The sequence below is a fragment of the Pipistrellus kuhlii genome, unplaced genomic scaffold, assembly GCF_014108245.1.
Source record: "Pipistrellus kuhlii isolate mPipKuh1 unplaced genomic scaffold, mPipKuh1.p scaffold_m20_p_101, whole genome shotgun sequence".
Classification (NCBI taxonomy): domain Eukaryota; kingdom Metazoa; phylum Chordata; class Mammalia; order Chiroptera; family Vespertilionidae; genus Pipistrellus; species Pipistrellus kuhlii.
Window position 1 is genome coordinate 392,915 of NW_023425407.1, and position 21,099 is coordinate 414,013.

Here is a 21,099-nt window from a genome sequence, read left to right on the forward strand (position 1 = left end):
GTGAGTGTTGTGGTTGAACTTTGGATTGAAGAGCTGGCAGGGCCTTGCCCAGTGGGGAGGCGGGAGGAGGGGAGTTCCAGGCAGGGGTCCAGGGCAGTCAGCTATGAGACCCTCCGCCTGCTTAGGCGGTGGTAAGTGTCGGGGTGGGCAGAGAGGGTGGGAGGAAACAGCCACGTCGTGTCCTGTGGAGGTCCCCCTGTGGGGCCTCGGGTGGAGGCTGACAGGAGAAGTGCACTGTGTTCTTGGTCCCTTTTCCCACTTTCTGCTTTTTTTTTTTTTTTTTTTTTTTAAATATATTTTATTGATTTTTTACAGAGATTAAGAGAGAGGGATAGAGGGTTGGAAACCTCGATGAGAGAGAATCATTGATCAACTGCCTCTTGCACACCCCCTACTGGGGATGTGTCTGCAACCAAGGTACATGCCCTTGACCGGAATTGAACCCTGGACCCTTCAGTCCGCAGGCTGACTCTCTATCCACTGAGCCAAACTGGTTTCGGCCTCTTTCCTGCTTTTTGGGGATTGAGTATTTTTATTATTCTATTTGGGTCTTTGTGTATATTTCATGTCTCTATTTAACATGTCTAATCTTTCCTCTAGGTTTTTTGAAGATATGGAACACAGTTAGGACAACTGCTTAAATGTCTCTATTAATTCTATCATCTATGTCATTTCTGGAATCAATCCATCCTTCCTTCCTTCCTTCCTTCCTTCCTTCCTTCCTTCCTTCCTTCCTTCCTTCCAACTGTCCCATATATTTTACACTTTAATTCCCCCCCCCTCCACCCTCCCGTTGTTGCAGGTCGGGAGGTAAATTTGCTCCCTGTAGCAAAGAGATCAAAAACAGGTTTTAGAATGAAGGAATAAGGTGGTTTTTAAAATAGCCATGGACCTAGGAGAATGCTGACCCCGTTCTGGGGAGAGAGAAAGCAGAGGTGGTTGTTTTTTTTCTTTTTAAATAAATCTTTATTGTTCAGATTATTACAAATGTTCCTCTTTTTTACCCCCTCCATTGCTCCCCTCCACCAGATTCCCACCCCACCCTCTGCCCTATCCCCACCCCCCATTGTCCTCATCCATAGGTGCACAGATTTAGTTTAGTCTCTTCCTGCACCCCCCACACCCTTTTAACCCTGAGAATTTTCAGTCCACTCCCTTTCTATGTCCCTGATTCTATTATATTCACCAGTTTATTCTGTTCATCAGGTTTTTAATTCACTTGTGTTTTTTAAAAAAAATATATTTTATTGATTTTTCACAGAGAGGAAGAGAGAGGGATAGAGAGTTAGAAACATCGATGAGAGAGAATCATCGACCAGCTGCCTCCTGCATACCCTCTACCGGGGATGTGTCCGCAACCAAGGTACATGCCCTTGACCGGAATCGAACCTGGGACCTTTCAGTCCGCAGGCTGACGTTCTATCCACTGAGCCAAACCGGTGCCGGCAATTCACTTGGTTTTTAGATTCACTTGTTGATAGTTATGTATTTGTTGTTCATAATTTTTATCTTTATCTTCTTCCTCTTCCTAAAGAACCCCCTTCAGCAATTCATATAATTCTGGTTTGGCGGTGATGAACTCCTTTAGCTTTTTTTTATTTGTGAAGCTCTTTATCTGGCCTTCGATTCTGAATGATAGCTTTGCTGGGTAGAGCAGTTTTGGCTGTAGGTTCTTGCTATTCATCACCTTGAATATTTCTTGTCATTCCCATCTGGCCTGCATGGTTTCTTTTGAGAAATCGACTGACAATTGTATGGGTGCTCCTTTATAGGTAACTAACTGCTTCCCTCTTGCTGCTTTTAATATTCTCTCTTTGTCTTTTGCTCTTGGAATTTTAATTATGATGTGTCTTGGTGTGGTCCTCTGTGGATTCCTTTTGTTTGGGGTTCCGTGTGCTTCTTGGCCTTGTAAGTCTATTTCTTCCACCAGGTGGGGGAAGTTTTCTGTCACTATTTCTTCCAATAGGCTTTTGGTATCTTGCTCTCTCTCTTCTTCTAGGACCCCCATAATTCTGATGTTGGTTTGCTTGAAGTTGTCCCAGAGGTTTCTTACACTATCTTCAACTTTTTAGATTCTCTTCTCTTCTTGCTTCTGCGGAGGAGTGTCCTCTGGCTCTTTGTGTTCCAAATCTTTGTCTTGATTTTTGCGATCTTCCAGTTTTTAGGACTCTGTATAATATTTTTTATTTCAGACAATGTATTCTTTATTTCTAGTTGATTCCTTTTCATATCCTCAAAGGTCTCATTTATTTTATCGGCCTTTTCTAGGAAATTCTTGAAAAACCTTTTAACTGTGGTTTTGAACTCAATGTCTATTCTTTTACTTTCCTCCATTTTCTTCCTTTGTGTCCTGCTTCTTCTCTGCATTTTAGCTGCTTCCCTCATTTGATGGAATAGTTTTGTGTGCTAGGTGTCCTGGCAGAGCCCAGTAGCACAGCTTTCCCAGTTACCTGAGGTGGACAGTCTTGGTGCAGCCCTTTGTGGGCTGTGTGTACAGTCTTGTTGTTAAGCCTTGCTGGCTGTTGGTCCAGAGGCGGACTTTTCTTGGGGGGGTCATAAGGGAATGCATGTCTCCAGGGAAGGAAATGGCTGAAGACCAGTTTCCAGTGGTAAATCATGACTTTCATGCAAGTGCAAAGTGAGCTGCCCGGGCTAGGTGTCCAGTCATTTCATCAGGCAGTGCTGGTCACCTGACTTGGAACTGGTATGTAGAGGTCACTGTTGGAGCACTTTTAGATGCTTCTAGACATTGTGATGGGTTATCAGTCACCTATGACCAGGAATATGCTGCTTTTTTTTTTTTTGAGAGAGAAACATAGTTTTGTTCCACTTACTTATGCATTCATAGGCTGATTCCTTTTAAAATATATATATAATTCAGAGAGGACGGGAGAGGAAGAGAAAAAGAGAAACATCAGTGATGAGAGAGAATCCTTGATCAGCTGCCTTACGTCCATAACCTGGGCATGTGCCCTGCCTGGGTCAAACTGTGACCTCCTGGTTCATAGTTCGACACAACTACTGAGCCATGCCGGTCTCATTGGCTGTTTCTTGAATGTGCCCTGACTGGGATTGAATTGGCAACCTTGGTATATTGGAACGATGTTCTAACCAGTGATCAGCAAACTCATTAGTCAACAGAGCCAAATATCAACAGTACAATGATTCAAATTTCTTTTGAGAGCCAAAATTTTTAAACTTAAACTGTGTAGGTAGGTACATTGTTATTAACTTAATTAGGGTGCTCCTAAGCTGGCCTTTGCTAAAAACTCGAGAGACCAAAGAGCCACATGTGGCTCACGAGTTGCAGTTTGTCGACCACTGTTCTAAGCAATTGAGCTATCCAGCCAGGACAGGAATATGCATTTCTTGAGGAGATAGAGTGAAGTTACTAAACCGACCCCAGCCAGTTTGGCTCAGTGGATAGAGTGTCAGCCTGTGAACCAAAGGGTCTCCGGTTTGCAGGCTCCTCTCTGGCCCAAGCCCTGGTTAGGGCTCGACGAACCTATGTGTTTCTCTCTCTCCAATATTTCTCTCTGTCTTTCCCTCTCTTCCACTCGTTCTACAAATCAATGGAAAGATATCCTCAGGTGAGGATAAAAATAAGTAAATACATAAAGTTACTAAAGTGGACAACTCCATAGACATCCTTCCCACATTTTTGAAATCTGTGTGTGACATTCCAACAAATGAGCTCATTAACCAGACACGGGATTGGGTGTACGCCATCGGCACCACGCTCTCTAACACAAATAGAGGCAACGGAGCTTTCATTCCTTCATCCTGAAATGTTCTGATAATTTGAATACTAAGTAAAGATACTGATTTTTGCTTTCTTTTTATCTGCCATTTTGGTAATTTACTTTATAAAAGCAGAACTTAAAATATTTTTTTCCTTTTTATTTTTCAGGTGAAGCTATTATCAATCTTATACTGAATGAAAGAAATTTTCTTAAAGTTGCATATACTCCAAGAAAAACCCCCAAATGTTTTTATATTTTGCCTGAATACAAAATTTAAACAAGAAGTTTCCACAGAAGGTAGGATGGTTTTCCTTTTGTGTTTTGCGTTACCGTATAATATGTGCAAATATACTGCATACATTTCTGACAGCAGAAATTTAGTTTTGAAGGGTGTGTATAGTCTGTTGTCTTTTGGTTGTTTTTTGATCCTCCTGAATCTAGTTTTGAAGAGCTGTATTATGGAAAAGTTACTTGGTCTCCAAGCTGAAGTGTAATCCAAATAAATGGGGACAGCCATGCACGTGTGGTGATGTGCACGTGAGCTAGAGCCTTACATGGTCATGGGCGCCGTCCAGAACACACTGTCTCTGTGGAGCACATGTGTCAAACACAAGGCCCGCGGGCCAAATCCGTCCCGCCAGGCCTTGCAATGTGGCCCGCACCGCGCTGTCATCACTGCACTCCGCTGCGTTTCCATCACAATGACAGTTTATGACTGTTCAGTAAACCATTCGGCCCGCGATTTAGGCTGGATTTTAGATTTTGGCCCCTTCTCTGATTGAGTTCGACACCCCTACTGTGGAGGATGAAAGAGGAGGGAGGGCCTGGCTCCATGTTTGAGTGTCCACCTAAGAACCAGAAGGTCACAGTTTGATACCCGGTCAGGGCACATGCCTGGATTGTGGGTTCAGTCCTTGGCATGGGGTGTGCAGGAGGCAGCCAGTTCTGTCTCATAATTGATGTTTCTCTCTTCTCTTTCTCTCTCTCCCCCTTCCTCTCTGAAATAAAAAAATATATATTTTGGAGAAAAAAGGAGGGAGGGACTCCTGTGTCCTCAATATTGGGTGCTCCTAAAAAGCTCTCCAATTGCACTCCAATTAGATGCTGGATAAGTCACAGTAAATATGGTTTCTTGTGATCACTTTGGTGCACTAAAAATTAAGATACTGCTCTAAAGTGTATCTGATGTGCACTAACCACCAGGGGGCAGACACTATGATTGATAGGTTAGCTTGCTGCTGGGATCCGGACATGCCCTGAAGCCCTCCCACAATCCCTCCTCAGCCCCAATCATGCACCGGTGGGGGGCCTCTAGTGCAGTGTTTCCCAACCTTCTCTCATGATGAGAATCACCTGGTGGAGTTGTTAAAACACAGATTCCTGAATCCCAACTAAGAAGTGCTAAACTAGAATTTTTGGGAACATATAGGTAAAATTGTATACTTAACTAGTGCTCTAAGACAGATTTTATATACAGAGCACTAAGTTAGGTATGCAATTTTACCTATATGTTCTCAAAAATTCTAGTTTAGCACTTCTTAGTTGGGATTCAGGAATCTGTGTTTTAACAACTCCACCAGGTGATTCTCATCATGAGAGAAGGTTGGGAAACACTGCTCTAGTGTATCTATATAAAAACCATAATATGCAAATAGACCGAACGATGGAACAGCTGGTCGCTATGATGTGCGCTGACTGTCCTGGGGCGCATGCAGATCATGGTGGGTGTCAGCAGCAGGCGGCAGAGCATAGAACATGGTGGGCATTGGCGTAGGTAGTATGGTGGAGTAGGTGAGCAGGGGTGCCAGACCATGGCAGGGTGCTGGTCACTGTCATTGGGGCAAGCCTCTGGTGGTTACTGAAATTCTTTGCTCCTGCACGCCCAGTGCTCACACCCACTGCCAGTGCCCAATGCCGGCCCCAATCCCTCTGCGCAGTCAGCAGGTGCGAGTGGGACCAGCGCCATCAGCGGAGCGGTGGTGGCGGGAGACCAGGGGCCGCGGTGGGAAGGGCCAGTTGGAGCCTTGGAGGATGGGCCAAGATCCATCCCTGTGCCCACCGCAGCCTCTCGGCCCCAGTTCCTTTCAAGGTGCATGAATTCATGCACTGGGCCCCTAGTAATAATATATGAAATATTTGAAGAAATACACATAGAATAAAAATTAATAATACAAAACAAAGTATCAAAGTGATCCAAGTAGAACTTTCAGAAATGTAAAGAAGTTGAAATAAAAATCTCAAGGGGGTCTATGGGAGGAAAAAAGGGGCATATGTAATCCTTTCAGCAATTAAGAATTACTAAAAAAAACAAAAAACTAATCCAATATATGTGGAGTAGACATATTAAACATGGCAGAAGACAGAATTGTGAACTGAAGTATATGAATGAAGAAGTCACACAGTGCAGCCCTGAGAGATGGGAGATGGAAATGAGAATAAGAGAAAGTGGACGGTAGAAGAATAATGTGTGGTTGGCCTTCCAGAATGGAAGCACACTGTCCCACGCAGTATAAATGAAAGAAACACATACCCATGCATTGGAATCAGATAGCATGAGAGACAAAAGGGTCTTCAGTCTACAGGCCAACGCTCTATCCACTGAGCCAAACCAGCTAGGGCAATTTCTTCTTTTAACTTTTTTTATTTGTGTGTGTTTTTTGTTAATCCTCACCCATAACGCCGATGGGAGAGAGGCATATAGATTGGTTGCCTCCTGCACGTGCCCTGCCTGGGGCCAGGGTCGAGCTTGCAGCTGAGGCACGTATCCTTGACCAGAATTGAACCTGGGACCCTTCAGTCTAGGGGTGTCGAACTCAATCAGAGAAGGGGCCAAAATCTAAAATCCAGCCTAAATCGCGGGCCGAATGGTTTACTGAACAGTCATAAACTGTCATTGTGATGGAAACGCAGCGGAGTGCAGTGATGACAGCGCGGTGCGGGCCACATTGCAAGGCCTGGCGGGACGGATTTGGCCCGCGGGCCTTGTGTTTGACACATGTGCTTCAGTCCATGGGCCGGTGCTCCAACTACTGAGTCAGGCCAGCTAGGGCTTTACTTCTGATTTTGGATTTTTACTCATGTTTCAATTAGGCTATTTTTAGGGTCTGTCCCCCAGTTTAGACCTGGTCTCATTTGGTAATCAGTCGATTGTACAAATATACACTGCTTTCCATGGACTTGCATCACCATTTTTCCAAGCCACATAGAATTCCAGTTGTGCTTGTGAGTGTGTGACCACTGCTCTCTGGGAAGGTAAGAAAGCCTCCTGGGTGTAGGGTTTGTCTGTTAACAGTGCAGACACTTCCTTCCTGTGGATGCAAGCTCCAGCGTGACGCGCTGTGGTGAGCTTGGGGGAGGCACACACTCAGCTCTGCAGCCGTGCCGCCGCCCAGCACCCCGAGCTGCTTTCTGCAGCAGGTGACCTCTTCCCTCTCTCCTGCAGTCGGGATCTGTGGCCACCACGCACGGCCTCGCTTCTGCGCTCTGTGTGTGGGTAACTCAGTCCTCACAGCAGTTCCAGAAGTCCGGGATGCTCATGTTCCCGGCTCGCAGGTGCAGAAACCAAAGTACAAGGGTCACATAACTGGCTTCAGGCCACACAGCCAATCCAGGACTCGGATTGTGAATCTTTTAGATTCTAATTTCTCCTAGCAACAGTCTGTGCCTCCGTGTTCCTTTGTGAAGAGCTCGTTTGGAACTATAGGATCACGTGGCAGCGTTTCTCTTTGGGACCTACCTGCAGTCTGATAGCATGCTGACCAGAACAAGTAAATAGGGATGGGCAACTTGGGTTCCTTTCGGTGGCCGTTGACTCACGTCTGGAAGGTGCTGGTGATGCTTTGCTAGGGTTCCAGAGAGCTGGCGGCAGAGGCGTTGCCAGGGTGTGGAGGAGGCCTGCAGTCTCATGGCTGGACCTGCGGGTGGGGATGCCGTGGAAGTGTCGCCTGGGAAGGAGAGCGAGCGCGCCCTGCGGTGGGGCCGCTGAGCGGTGCCGGGAAGTGAGAGCGATGGGAGGAGTCAGTGTTTTCTGCCGCATTCCTGGGACATTGAAATTAGCTACAGTGCCATTGGGACGAGCTTTCAAAGGAAGCCACAGATGCGATCAGTATTTCTTAAAATGCATAGAAAACTGATGGGAGCGGAAGTGTCCTTATACAGGGATTTTTGACTTAATGGCGAAGCACAATGTGCTGATGTGAGCTCATGAGCTATGGTCTAAGTCAGTGTTTTTCAACCTTTTTTGGGCAAAGGCACACTTGTTTCATGAAAAAAATCACGAGGCACACCACCATTAGAAAATGTTAAAAAATTTAACTCTGTGCCTATATTGACTATATATAAAGTAATTCTCTTGAATAGGAATCAAATAAACACAAAGAAAGTATTTTATAATTACTTTATTATGAAATATTAAGTAAACAAAATAGTGAAAAATTATAAAATTCTTGTCTTGTCTGCACCTATGGCACACCAGGCAACATCTCGCGGCACACTACAGCGGTTGAAAAACGCTGGTCTAAGTTAATGGTTGTAAGAGTATAACCTAGTTTTATTTCATGTGTCATGTGGTGGTAAAATAATAGAGGTCCACAAATGCTGGTCTGTAATATGGGTGAAATGAACGAAATAAATGTAATGAGGTGAGTTTTTCTTAAAATGATATTTTTTGTAAGTGAGACATTATCCTTAATCCTAAAATGATGACTTTTCTTTTTTGATATTTGAAAGTCATTATTTTCTGAAATGAAGGTAATTGTAGAGGAGAGTTGTTTGGTTTTCCCCCCCTTTCTTTTCCTTTTCTCTTTTGTGTCTCTTTTTTCTCTCTATCTGCAGCCGGTCCTCAAACTCGGCACCGTTCTGTCAGTCACGCTCACATCACACTCCAGTCCTCACCGTCCTCACAGCCTCGTCACGGGGGCTCTGTCTCCCGAAACCCCTCTCCTTGCTCCTCTGCAAGCACCTCCTCCTCACTCAGGCTCTGTCCTGAGTTTGCAGCGACCCCGCCCGTCCTCATGCTCCGCTTCATGCTCCTCCTGCTGCTCCCTCCACACGGGCAGGCACGTCCTCTTGGAGGCCTGAGCCCTCAGGGCGGCCACAAGGGCGGGTGGGCCTCTCCCCGACCCTTAAATGCCTCCAGGACTCACTGAGGGTCTCTGTGCAGCGGGACAGGGAGACCTTTTCCATGGATTTGCCCCGATCCATCAGAGGAACCCCACGCGGCCATAGCTCATCACTGGCTTTTCTTCACAAGGAGATGTGGGAGTCAGTTAGTCCTTGACCCAGAGCGGCAGGAAGGCATGGAAACGGCCTTCATGGGCCCTCCACCAGGCGCCGCCGTGTCGCAAGCAGTGAGACGGGGAAGGGTCCTTTTTCTGAGGGTCGGTCTGCACGGGCTCACACTGTCCAGGGAGCTGGGGGCACATGCAGACACAGGCAGAGCAGGGGGAGCCGCACTCTCACGGGCCTGGACTTTCTAAACGGGAAGTGAGCTCTGGCTCCAGCTTCAAGTCACAGCTGCTGAGCTCCTATTAGGTCTAGTAATAATTAATGTCGTATTCTAATACTTTTTTAAATCGAATTCATTTAAACAATACAACAAAGTTTAATCAACAATATAGTTGCCGTAGTTTTCTACTACTTGTGCCCAACGCTCAGGAAGCATTTTAATCCCTCTGTTGTAAAATTCTTGTGATTTTGATGCAAAAAATTCGGTCAATGCATTTTTGAGGCATTCTTCATTATTAAATTTTTTTCCAAGAAGAAAGTTTTGCAAAGAACGAAACAAATGGTAATCGGAAGGGGCAATATCAGGAGAATATGCAGGTTGAGGGAGAACTTCCCATTCCAACTGGCGCAGTTTTTCAGCAGTGATTCTTGCAGTATGCGGTCGTGCGTCATCGTGGTGAAGAATTACGCCCTTCCGATTAATCAGCGCGGGTTCTTTTTCTCTTAAAGCTTGGGCTAACCTTTCCAATTGGGCACTATACACTGCACTTGTAATGGTTTGGTTAGATGGTAAAAGTTCATAATGAAGAATTCCTTTAAAATTCCACCAAACACACAACATCACTTTTTTCGCATGCAAGTCAGGTTTTGGCGTGGGCTGTGGAGCCTCATTTTTGTCCAACCATTGAGGCCGCCTTTTCAAATTAACATATAGCACCCATTGTTCATCTCCGGTAACAATTTGCTCTAAAAACGGCAAACGGTTTTGACGAGAGAGGAGCAAACTGCAAATTGTGACTCGTTGATTACGGTTGTTGTCGGTCAACTCATGAGGAACCCATTTTCCAAACTTTTGGACTTTGCCAAGTGCACGCAATTGATTGGAAATTGTTTTCTGTGAACAATTTAAAGTTGTCGCAAGCTCTTGTTGGGTAATTTGAGGATTTTGCACCAAAAGAGCTTGAAGAGCTTCTTGATCAAAATTGGACACACGGCCTCGACCACTCTTGTCATCTAATGAAAAATTTCCCTCGCGAAATTTCTCAAACCAACGCTGGCATTTTCTGGCGTTAACTGCATCTTGACCAAGAGCACTACAGATGTTTTTTGCAGCCTCACTTGATTTTCTTCCTAATTGGACCTCGTAAAGCATGCAGTGCCGAATATGCTCTTCATCTGCCATCTTCTTAGCCCTAGTTTTGCAACAAAAACCAAACCAAACACAAATTTTTTCAAGCAAAACTTGTTAATTGCACTTCACACGTTCTGTAGATACCACGTGTTTGAAGGTTATGTCAATACAAGTCAACGCCAAGCAAGATTTTAAACGAATGTTTAAAAACGACATTAATTATTACTAGACCCGATAGCACGAGCCAAGCCCCTTGTCCTGTGAGGCCAGGCGCCGACCTCTCAGCTGTGAGGTCCCGGTGGCGTCTCCTTCCCACCGGAGGCCCGTCCTCCACCTCGGAGGCGGGTAGGAGTCTGCTGAGAGGCTCCTCTGCACAGCTCGCTGCAGCTCAGCCCCTGCTGCCCCCGCACCTCCTCCAGCTCACGACCAGCCTCCCACCTCCACACGCTCCTCCACAGCCGCCTCCCCTCTCGGCCTCACAGGATGGGGGAGAGTCGGGCCTGCCCTGGAGTAGGCTGTGGCTGGAGGGAGTCCTGGCTGGTGGCCCTCTCCCAGAGCATGGACCCTGCCTCCTCCCCAGCTGTAGGCTGTTGCCTCTTACACGCGTGTTCGCTGGAGCAGCACTGTAATTTCCTTCCAGGACCTCTTGGCGGTCACAGCGTGCTCACTGTTTGGCCGAGAGGCCTCGCTTCCGGCTTCTCTTGGCGTTGGACAAGCCCCCTCCCCCTTGCGGGTCGCTTCTGCTTTTGGTGTGAAGTGAGAGGTCGGCTCTTCCTGCACGGGCACCTGGAGGCCATCGTGGGCTACGAAGGGCCTGCCTTCCGCCTTGTGTCTCAGGAAATAGGGGCCCAGGAGAGGGAGGGACCGTCTTGGTCTCATGGGGCAGTTTGTGGGCCCCAAAGAATGACAGGAGTGAGGTTAAGGGTCACTGATCACAGAGCACATGACGGTGGTGGCAGTGACAAGGTTTGTGTATTTCGAGAAAGGCACTGAGCACTGGCCGTTGGGGAGTGGTGCCAGGGGCTGGCGAGATGCAGGGCTGCACAGGCCTTTGGCGGGTGGATCGCACAGTCTCTGGAAGCGCAGTGAAGCCAGGCTGCCTATATTGCCAGAAATAACAAGGGGCATTTCAAAATGAATGAAGAGGCTGTTCATCAAGTTATAAAATCCTAAATATGTGTCCACATAATAAGATAAATTCTAAATACATGAAGCAAAAACTTACAAAATCAAGAGGAGACATGAATACTAGTACATCCACAGTTATAGGTGGAGACTGCAATCTTCTCATTATTTGATATAAGTAGTCACAAAAGCAGTTGTCAGCTGATTTTATCAGTTACCATTATCTTACTACTGTCAGCCGACTGGATTGACTCCCCAGAAGCAGAGAGAACCCAGTGTCCAGGTACACACACATTCACTGGGATGGACGTGCCCTGTCATAGGCAAGGATTGGGGAGGAGACTGCAGCTTGCATGCAGGTCCTGCCACTACTTGCTCTCTGCAGCTTGCAGACTGAGAATAGTTTGTTGTTAAGATTTTTAATTGATTTTCAGAGAGAGAGGAAGGGAGAGGAAGAGAAAGAGAGAAACATTGATGGATTGCAGTCTCTTGCACACAACCAAGGCATGTGCCCTGACGGAATGGAATCGACAACTTTTCTGTGCATGGGACCACGCTCAACCAACTGAGCCACGCTAGTCAGGGATCAGAGCAGTTTTTATGTTTTTAAAGAATGGTTAGGAAGAAGGAAAAGAACATGCAACAGAGATCCCATGTGACCTACAAAGCTGAAAATAATTCCTGCCCAGCTCTTTCTGAGAAGTTTGTTGACCTCCATGCTAGGCCATAAGTTAAATACCATTTCAGTTAAAGGAATGAAGTCACATAAGCCTGCTCTCTGAGCACAACAGAAATGAGATATCAGTAGCAAAGAGCTATTTAGGAAGTCCCAAAATGATTAGAAAATTAAGCATTATATTTTAAAATGTAAGTCCAAGAAAAAAATCACAAGAATCATTATGAATATAAAAATCTGTGGGATGCAGCTAAAGCAGTGCTCGAAAGAAACTTTGCAGATTTAAATGCTTATGATAGGAAAAAGGTCTAAAAAATCAATTATCTGACCAGGGTAGTGAGGTCCCTGGTTCAGTTCCTGGTCAGGGCACATGAACAGGTTGTAGGCTTGATCCCCAATGGGGGGAGTGCAGGAGGCAGCCAATCAATGATTTTCTCTCATCATTGGTATTTCTCTCTCTCTATCCCCCTTCCTCTCTGGAAAAAAAAAAATTTTTTTTAATAAAAGAAATAAAAAAATTTTTGTTTAAAAATATATTTTAGCCAAAACCGGTTTGGCTCAGTGGATAGAGCGTTGACATGTGGACTGAGAGGTCCCGGGTTCGATTCTGGTCAAGGGCATATACATTGGTTGCTGGCACATCCCCGGTGGGGGAGGGGGGTGCAGGAGGCAGCTGGTCGATGTTTCTGGCTCTCTGTCCCTCTCCCTTCCTCTCTGTAAAAAAAAATCAATAAAGTATATTTTTAAAAATACGTATGTGTGTGTGTGTGTGTGTGTGTGTGTGTGTGTGTGTGTATATATATATATATATATATAAAATTGATTTTTTACAGAGAGGAAGGGAGAGACATAGAGAGTTAGAAACATCGATGAGAGAGAAACATCAACCAGCTGCCTCCTGCACATCCCGTACTGGTGATGTGCCTGCAACCAAGGTACATGCCCTTAACCGGAATCGAACCTGGGACCTTTCAGTCTGCAGGCCGATGCTTTATCCACTGAGCCAGACCGGTTTGGGCTTTCCCAGCATGTTTGATGAGGGCAGCTCGTACCTGGTAGCAGTGAACAGGGCGGCACAGCAAAGTGAACCATCACGATTCGTGGTCACATGCTGTAGCCTTCCAGCCGTGCAAAACAAAGGCTTGACCTGTGTCTTTATATTTAAAGCCAGCTTTTTACCCCTGGCCGGCAGGTCAGGTGGTTGGAGCATCATCCCATACACTGAAGGTTGGCAGGTTCGATTCCCAGTCAGGGCACATACCCAGGTGCAGTCTCAGTGCCTGTTTGGGCATGTACGGGAGGCAACCAATTGACGTTTCTCATGTCGATGTTTCTCTCTCCCTCCCCATTATCCTTCCTTCTCTCCCAAATCAACAAAAAGATAGAATAAGTCATTTATATTCAGCATATAGTTAGTTGTTGCTGTTTAAATCTAGTCTGACCATTTCTGTCTTTAATTGAAAGTATTCATCAATGCACTGGTTGAGTTTACGACTGGTATCTTGCTGTTTTCCCCCCATTTGTCCCGTCTTTTTTGTTACTTATTTCTTCTTCTTTTTCCTTTTTATTTTTGTTGTCTTCCTCTGGATTACTGCAGTTCTTTTGGTTGATGGGATCTTGTGGTCCACGTGGCCACTCACCCACTCTGTGGCTGGAAGCATGACACACAGAAGCCAGCTCTAGCTGCCCTGTGCTGCCAAGTCTTGCTCCAAGCCTGGAAAAAGCCTTGCCAGCTGGGTCTCCCTGTGGCCCCTCCTCCCTGGATTGCACGTTATCGAGTGTGGGAGTCGCTCGAGAGAGAGGGGTATCTGGAGGTGGGGAGGCCATCTTTTGCCAGGTGCTTCTGGGGACCTCTGGTCCCGCAGTCTGGTGCTGCCCCCCGGTGTCCCCTCCACTCCTCCTGGGAAATCAAGGGGAAGGCGCCCGAGGACACACAGTGCAGGGCAAGTCCAAGCACCCAGCCTCTGTGTGGTGCCCTGCGCAGCCTGCAGGGCGAATGGGGTTGGAGGAGGGGCTGCCTGTTGCCGGGCAGAGGGCACAGGGGAAGGACTGCTTGTGCTGAGGAAGGCACAGCACCCCTGTGGCCAGGGGGCTCGGCGGGCGGGGGGTTTCCCAAGGGGCTGGGAGCCGTTGTGAAGCAGTCTGGTGAGGGGGATGTTAGGCAGGATGGGAGGAATGTGGAGGTGTCTGGCTTAGAAAAGGCCTCTGTGCAGCAGGGACAAGAGGCTGCTGGGGGGTCGGCTGGACAGCGAGGACACAGAGGACACAGAGCTCACATCGTGTGGGCAGCCTTTCTCTTCTAGGTCAAAGGTAGACAAGTCCATCTTCTCATTTGTTACCATAATTTTGCAAATAATCTATAATAATAAAAGCATAATATGCTAATTAGACTGGATGTCTGTCCTTCTGTACGAAGCTGGCCTGCAAGGGAAGCCCTGGTCCTGGGTGCCTGCCAGCGGCCGGAGGGTGGAAGGCCTACTCTTGCAGGGATTTCATGCATCAGGCCTCCAGTGATTCTTAAAACATTGCAAAGATTTATAATGTCACATGCAGGTTGACTGTGTTAAAGACCCAGGCTTTGTTCTTCATTCTGTGTCAGACAGGGACCTAGGCCCACAGACAGACACGTGAGGCTCCCTCAGCGGGACAAACCTCCTATCTGCAAGGCCAAGACTTCAGGAGCCTGGAGAGGAGTGTGGGGTGCAGAGGACACAGCAGCAGTCTCAGGGCCCAGCGGAGTGTGAGGGACATGTGGCTTTAGGATAACCTACTCAGCAAGAAGGCACAGTGAGGGGAGGTGCCAGGTAGTGGGAGGGGTGAAGCGAAGCAAGCTGTCTTGCTGAGATTGTATTCTATGAGATGTTTTTTAAAAATATATCTTTTTGCTGATTTCAGAGAAGAAGGGAGAGAGAAAGAGAGAGAGAAGCATCAGTGATGAGAATCATGGATCGGCTACCTCCTGCACACCCCACACTGGGGATCGAACCCGCAATCCAGGCATGTGCCCTGACCGGGAATCGAACCGTGACCCCCTGGTCCGTAGGTCGATGCCTAATCATCTGAGCCACACCAGTCAGACTCCGTGAGATGTTCTGTGTTCTTTTATGAGATGCTCAGTCAGGCACAGACACGAGAGGAGACTCAGAGTCTCAGGAAAATAAAGCTGTTACCTCATGGCCCCTGGAGACAGGAGGCTGCTCTTCATGCATGGCCACGTGGGGGACTCCGGGGTGCAGGGAGCAGAGGACAGGTGTCGATGCTTAGGCACAACCTCGGGGGCTCTACGGGAGAGGCAGGGCCTGTGGACAGGGTAGGTGGGCTCTAAGTCGCTGGGTAGTCCCTGGCTGCCTGGGCCCTGGCCCTGAGACAAAGGCAGGAGTATTGGCTGGAGGCAGGGGACGGCTGGGCATAGTGGAGGAGCCCTCTGGATGGGAGTGTGCAGGGGGCACAGGCCGGCCCCTGCTGGGCCCTCTGCTGCCTCTAAGATTGACCAGCCAGGGAGTGGCATTTCTCTCCAGCCAGAAAGGTGTTCTAAGATGTCAGAGCATCGTCTACAGAGAACTGAGAGTCCATACGATCCAGGGACATTGGGGGAGGTGTCCAATGTTCACTCTGAGGTGGAGTTGTGAATCATTAACTTGATTGGGGTGCAGAGGCATCCCTGTCCGACACGCAGACACCTCTCCTAAGGGGGCAGGGAGTGAGAGAGAGCACCCAGGGTGGGAACGGAGCTGAGGAAGGCGGTCAGCGAGCAGGGAACCGAATGCTGGACATGACGTCCCTGCTGACGTGAGAGCCTGACCAGAGAGGCGTGGGCAGAGCGGGTGCTGGGAAGGGCACCGTCTCCAGTGCAGGCCCTTGTGGGGACGGACTCTGGGACCCTGTCAAGTGCTGGGGGAAGTGACCCTCTGGTCTTTGCCTGCAGGTTTGTGGCCGTCACCATGTTCTGGAAGTTCGACTTGAACACCACGTCCCATGTCGACAAGCTGCTGGATAAGGAGGACGTGACGCTGCGGGAGTTAATGGACGAAGATGACATCTTACAGGAGTGCAAGGCCCAGAACCGGAAGCTGCTGGACTTCCTGTGTCGGCCACAGTGTATGGAGGAGCTGGTGAGCCTCATCACACAGGACCCGCCCCTGGACATGGACGAGAAGGTCCGCTTCAAGTATGTACCGGGCAGGGCTGCAGGGGGGGCAGGCTGCAGGGGGCAGGCTGCAGGGGAGCGAGCTGCAGGGGAGCGGGCTGCAGGGGGGCGGGCTGCAGGGGGCGGGCTGCAGGGGGGCGGGCTGCAGGGGGCGGGCTGCAGGGGAGCGGGCTGCAGGGGGGCGGGCTGCAGGGGGCGGGCTGCAGGGGGCGGGCTGCAGGGGAGCCGGGCGGGCTTCCTGGTGGACAAATGAGGAGGCTGCTCCTGGGGGGTGACTTGCATTCTGAGCTGTAGGGTGCCCATGGTGTGCTGGAGGACAGACCCCGGGAAGGGGCTTGGGAGACAATGGGCTCTGCTTTCCTCTGGGCCTGGGCTCAGCGGAATATGTCATTAGTGACCATTCTCAGTTTTTCCTAAAATGTCCCAGGATGTCAGAAGGAAGGGGTGTGGCGAGGGTCTGGCATAAGGACTGAGGAATTTGAGGATAGGAAGGTGACAGGAAGGGCAGAGCAGATGCAGCCTTAGGCTCTGAGGGTGCCCACTGGGGCCTGGGCAGCTCGTCAGGACAGATGGCCAGCTGGACAGGGAGTGGTGGGAGGTCTTAGAACAGGGTCACAGCGTCGACAAATGAGCCAGGAGGTTACGGTTCGATTCCTGGTCAGGGCACAAACCATGGCCTGCAGGTCACATCCTGTTTTTGTCTGACTTGCAAGCTAAGAATGGGTCTGTATTTTTAAATGGTTGTTTCACATGAAAATGATACCAAATTCGCATCTCATTGTTCATGAAGAAAGTCCTGTTGGAGCATAAGCACACCTAACCCGTTGGCAGTTACAAGGGCAGACTGGGTGGCTCAGCAGAGACCACCCAGAGCCGTCCCTGCCCGGACAGGACTGTGCTGCACAAGCCGGTGGGGAGTCAGGGGTGCCTGTGCTTGGTGAGGCAGGGCTGGATGGTGGAGGCGCCACGGCCTCGGCTCTAGTGCCTCTGTGGGAGGTCTGATAGGGGGCGCTGTGCTGGGGTGCTCCCGCTCAGCGTGTGGCCTCAGCCTCACGTCATCACCGTTCACAGCCCCCCCCCCTCACCCTCTCGCTCCCCATGTGGTCTTCCTGTCGGGAGGGTCGGCGACAGGCCTGAGGGAGGAGGGCAGGGCTGGGCAGAGGGGTCCTGGAGCAGCATCCTGGGCCAGGGAAGTTTTCTCTCCTGATTCTGAAAGAGATTAGTGACAGATGGTAGAAAGCCAAGCAGACAGGGCAAGGAGGAACTATATTCGCTCTAGGGCAGTGGTTCCCAACCTTTTTTTTCGGCTACAGCCCACCTAAGTATCTCTAAATTCCTGATGCCTCCTGTGACATATAATTCTTTTTTATAAAATATATTTTATTGATTTTTTACAGAGAGGAAGGGAGAGGCATAGAGAGTCAGAAACATCAATGAGAGAGAAAAACCAGTCAGCTGCCTCCTGCACACCCCCTACTGGTACATGCCCTTGACCGGAATCCAACCTGGGACCCTTCAGTCTGCAGGCCGTTGCTCTATCCACTGAGCCAAACCAGTCAGGGCTATAATTTTTATTTAAAAAGTGAACTCCTATTCACATGGAGGAAGCCTAAAAGACCATTAACTTGGTTTAAACAAGCTTCCAAAGAACATGGCATCCATGAAAGAGAAAAAGGAACAAAAAGACATTGAAATACTAAGGAAGAAATCACTAAGAAATTGTTAAAAAAATAATATGAAGTGATATAAAAAAAAGTAGCAAATAACGTTTCAAAACATAATAGAGAACTGAAATGCATAATATGTCACATGTATATTTATAGACTGTATATGAGGTCCCTAGAACCACAAGAAATGCAAAATATTCACTGTTAATAACTCATTCTCAAAATGCCCCCTTAAAAATCAAATTGCCCTCCTGGGGGGGGCCTGTGCCCCATGTTGGGAACTTCTGCTCTAGGGGAAGGAAACAAGCAAGCAAACACCCAGCTGAGCAGGTGCCCAGCTGTGGACTACGTGTTCCCACCAAGGCGAGCCCTGGGTGTGGGCTCTCACCATCTGCTGCATACCAGGGGCCTTGCAGTCTCATTCGTGGCCTTCGGCACAGGAAGCCTCTGTGTTATTTCTTCGATAACTTTCTCTCTCCCAGGTTTCCCTCTGTTCTCTCTGGCAAATTGATACTTCTTATTTTTCCCCCTAATGTCTTGTCTTTGCCTTTGTTCTACATCTGAGAGGTTTCATCAAATTTTATCTTCCTCCCTTTTGTTGATTTTTAAGTTTCCTGTTATCATTTGTTATTTTTCATCTTTTAAATACAAGCCTCTGGCCCTTTTAAAAATTATTTTTACTGATTTCAGAGAGTAAGGGAGAGGGAGAGAGAGAGAGAAACATTAATGATGAGAGAGAATCATGGATCAGCTGCCTCCTGCATCCCCCCAACTGGGGATCAAGCCTGCCACCCAGACATGTGCCCTGACCGGGAATCGAACCTGGGACCCTTCAGTCTGCAGGCTCAGAGGTTTGTCAGTGTTTCCCTCTGCATCCTAAGAGGCATATTATTTAAGCTATTTTCCCGAGAGTTGGAGAAGTCTAATTTCACCTCCAGTTGCTGGCATTGTGCCCTTTAGGTACCCGAACACGGCCTGTGAGCTGCTGACATGCGACGTGCCGCAGATCAACGACAGACTGGGTGGGGACGAGACTCTGCTGAACCTCCTCTACGACTTCCTAGACCACGAGCCGCCTCTCAATCCTCTGCTCGCCAGTTTTTTCAGCAAGACCATCGGCAGTCTCATTGCAAGAAAGACGGAACAGGTAAAAAGCATGCCATGTCCGTGTAGTCGGGGTGGTGGCCTGGCGGACGACGTGTCAGCAGGCGGAGGACTCAGTGGAGCAGTGTGGGCGGCTGACCTGTGAGGTGGAGGTGGAGTAAGAAGGTGGCTTCCCAAGAGGTATTCTGCTGCCGGCTCTGCAGTCGCAGCGCTTCCCACCACGCCTGGGAGCCCAGGCCCCAGCCGCAGGCGTGAGTCCTGGCAGGATTGTAGCTGTCCGTCCTTGAAGGCACGTGCGCCATCTGTGTGGGTGGCCAGTGGCAATGTCTAGGGCACTTCCTGTTTTAAAGCAAATTAAAAAAAACTTCTAGCAATCAGCTTCTGTGAAATAGTGAGTGACTCCTTTTCTGAGCTTGTCTTCCTGGAGTCGGTGCTGCTGGTATCACATCCAGCGGACACTTGCTTCAGTGCCTCCCCCTCTGCAGACGAGCAGACGAGAGCCATGGACAGCTGCAGAGCACTTTGCACCCGGGCCGCCCAGGTCCCTGGGGCCTGTTTGAGAGCATTTCATCCCTGTAGATACTTACATCTCTTAAGTACAAGATGTTTTCAATCAGCTACAGGAGGGACAGGCTTTGTTGAGCAGATCCCACGATCACACCCCACACGGTTAACCATGATGACTTGGTGTCTTCACGTCCTAGGCGTGGGACAGCCCCATATTCCGTGTCTGCCTGGAGCTCTGAGAGGTGCAGCCCGGCAGAGCATGGTGGGCGGGAGGGGACCCTGTGGCATGTTGGGTCTTCAGTGGACTGTCCCCATCATGGGGTTGTAAATCTGAGGTTTGCAGGGGGCCTCCGAGGACTGTCTCACCTCAGATACTTTGGAAACTGGCAGAGAAGGGGTGAGGGCTCGGCAGTGAGTCTCGGTCCCGGAGTAGCAGTGCTGCCGGGGAGCGGGGTTCACCAGGTCCTGCCCGCCTTCCAGACCAGTGCTGCACACGTGTGTCCCAAACCACTCTACTTCCAGATTCACACCGTCCGGATTTTCCTGCCGCTTATAACACCTCCGTCTTCTTCCCTTACCAATAATATGGACTGCACTCCTAAAAAATAGTTTTTTTACTGACAAAGGTAACGCATTTAAATGAAATTCAGGTAAGACAGAAATACAGAAAGCAGTCTTAGGTGACACTCCAGGGGAACCACTGCTGATTGGTACTTTAAATTTTTTTCAGTGTGTGTCCACTGCCCAAGCTCAGGTCATCGTCCAGCACTTTGCCCTTTACACCCATCCCCTTCCCTCTGATGGCCACCACACTGTTGTCTGTGTCTGAGTTTGCTTTACATCCCACATAATGAGAGAAATCATATGGTTCTTAGCTTTTACTGACTGACTGATTTTGCTTAGCATGATATTCTGAAGGTCCATCCGTGTGCGTCTTTTCTTATGGCTGAGTAATCCTCCATTGTGGAGCTCTGTGAATAATGCTGTAATGAACATAGGGCTGCATATCTCTTTGTGAAGAAATGTTTTCAAGTTTTTCAGGTAGATACCCAGAAGAGGGATTGCTGGGTTATATAGTAACTTTATTCTTTTATTTTATTTTATTATTTTTTTAAATCCTCACTTGAGGATATTTTTTCCATTGCTTTTCAGAGAGGGAGGGAGGGAAGGAGAGAGAGAAAATCATCAATGTGAGAGAAATACCACCTCCCCCACATGCCCTGACTTGGGGCCAGGAGCGAACCTGCAACCCACGTATGTGCCCTTGACTGGGAATCAAACCCACAACCCTTTGGTGCGAGGCCCGATGCTCTAACCACTTTGCAACAGGGTGGTAACTCTGTTCTTAATTATTTTTAGGAACCTCCATAGTGGCTGCGCCAATTTACATTCCCGCCAGCAAGAGTTCCATTTTCTTTTTTTAATTTAATCTTTTTTTTTTTTAATATATATTTTATTGATTTGTTGTTACAGAGAGGAAAGGAGAGAGAGAGTTAGAAACATCGATGAGAGAGAATCATCGATCAGCCGCCTCTTGCACATCCCCTGCTGGG

At 48.4% G+C, this 21,099-nt stretch overlaps 1 protein-coding gene across 8 annotated transcripts in view; it reads left to right on the top strand.

The window, feature by feature from the left end:
* Positions 1 to 21,099, top strand: part of PPP6R2 (protein phosphatase 6 regulatory subunit 2) — a 56,433-nt gene that overhangs the window by 15,473 nt on the left and 19,861 nt on the right. For 5 of the 8 annotated variants that reach the window (XM_036430114.2, XM_036430118.2, XM_036430121.2 and 2 more), the window contains exons 2-4: positions 3,911 to 4,040; positions 16,047 to 16,289; positions 18,896 to 19,082. In XM_036430114.2, the coding sequence (XP_036286007.1) occupies positions 16,063 to 16,289; positions 18,896 to 19,082 (414 nt within the window). In that variant the 5' untranslated portion in view covers positions 3,911 to 4,040; positions 16,047 to 16,062. Of the gene's footprint in view, positions 1 to 3,910; positions 4,041 to 10,703; positions 11,077 to 16,046; positions 16,290 to 18,873; positions 19,083 to 21,099 lie in introns of those variants that run through there. The other 3 variants (XM_036430115.2, XM_036430116.2, XM_036430122.1) reach the window with 3 other exon arrangements.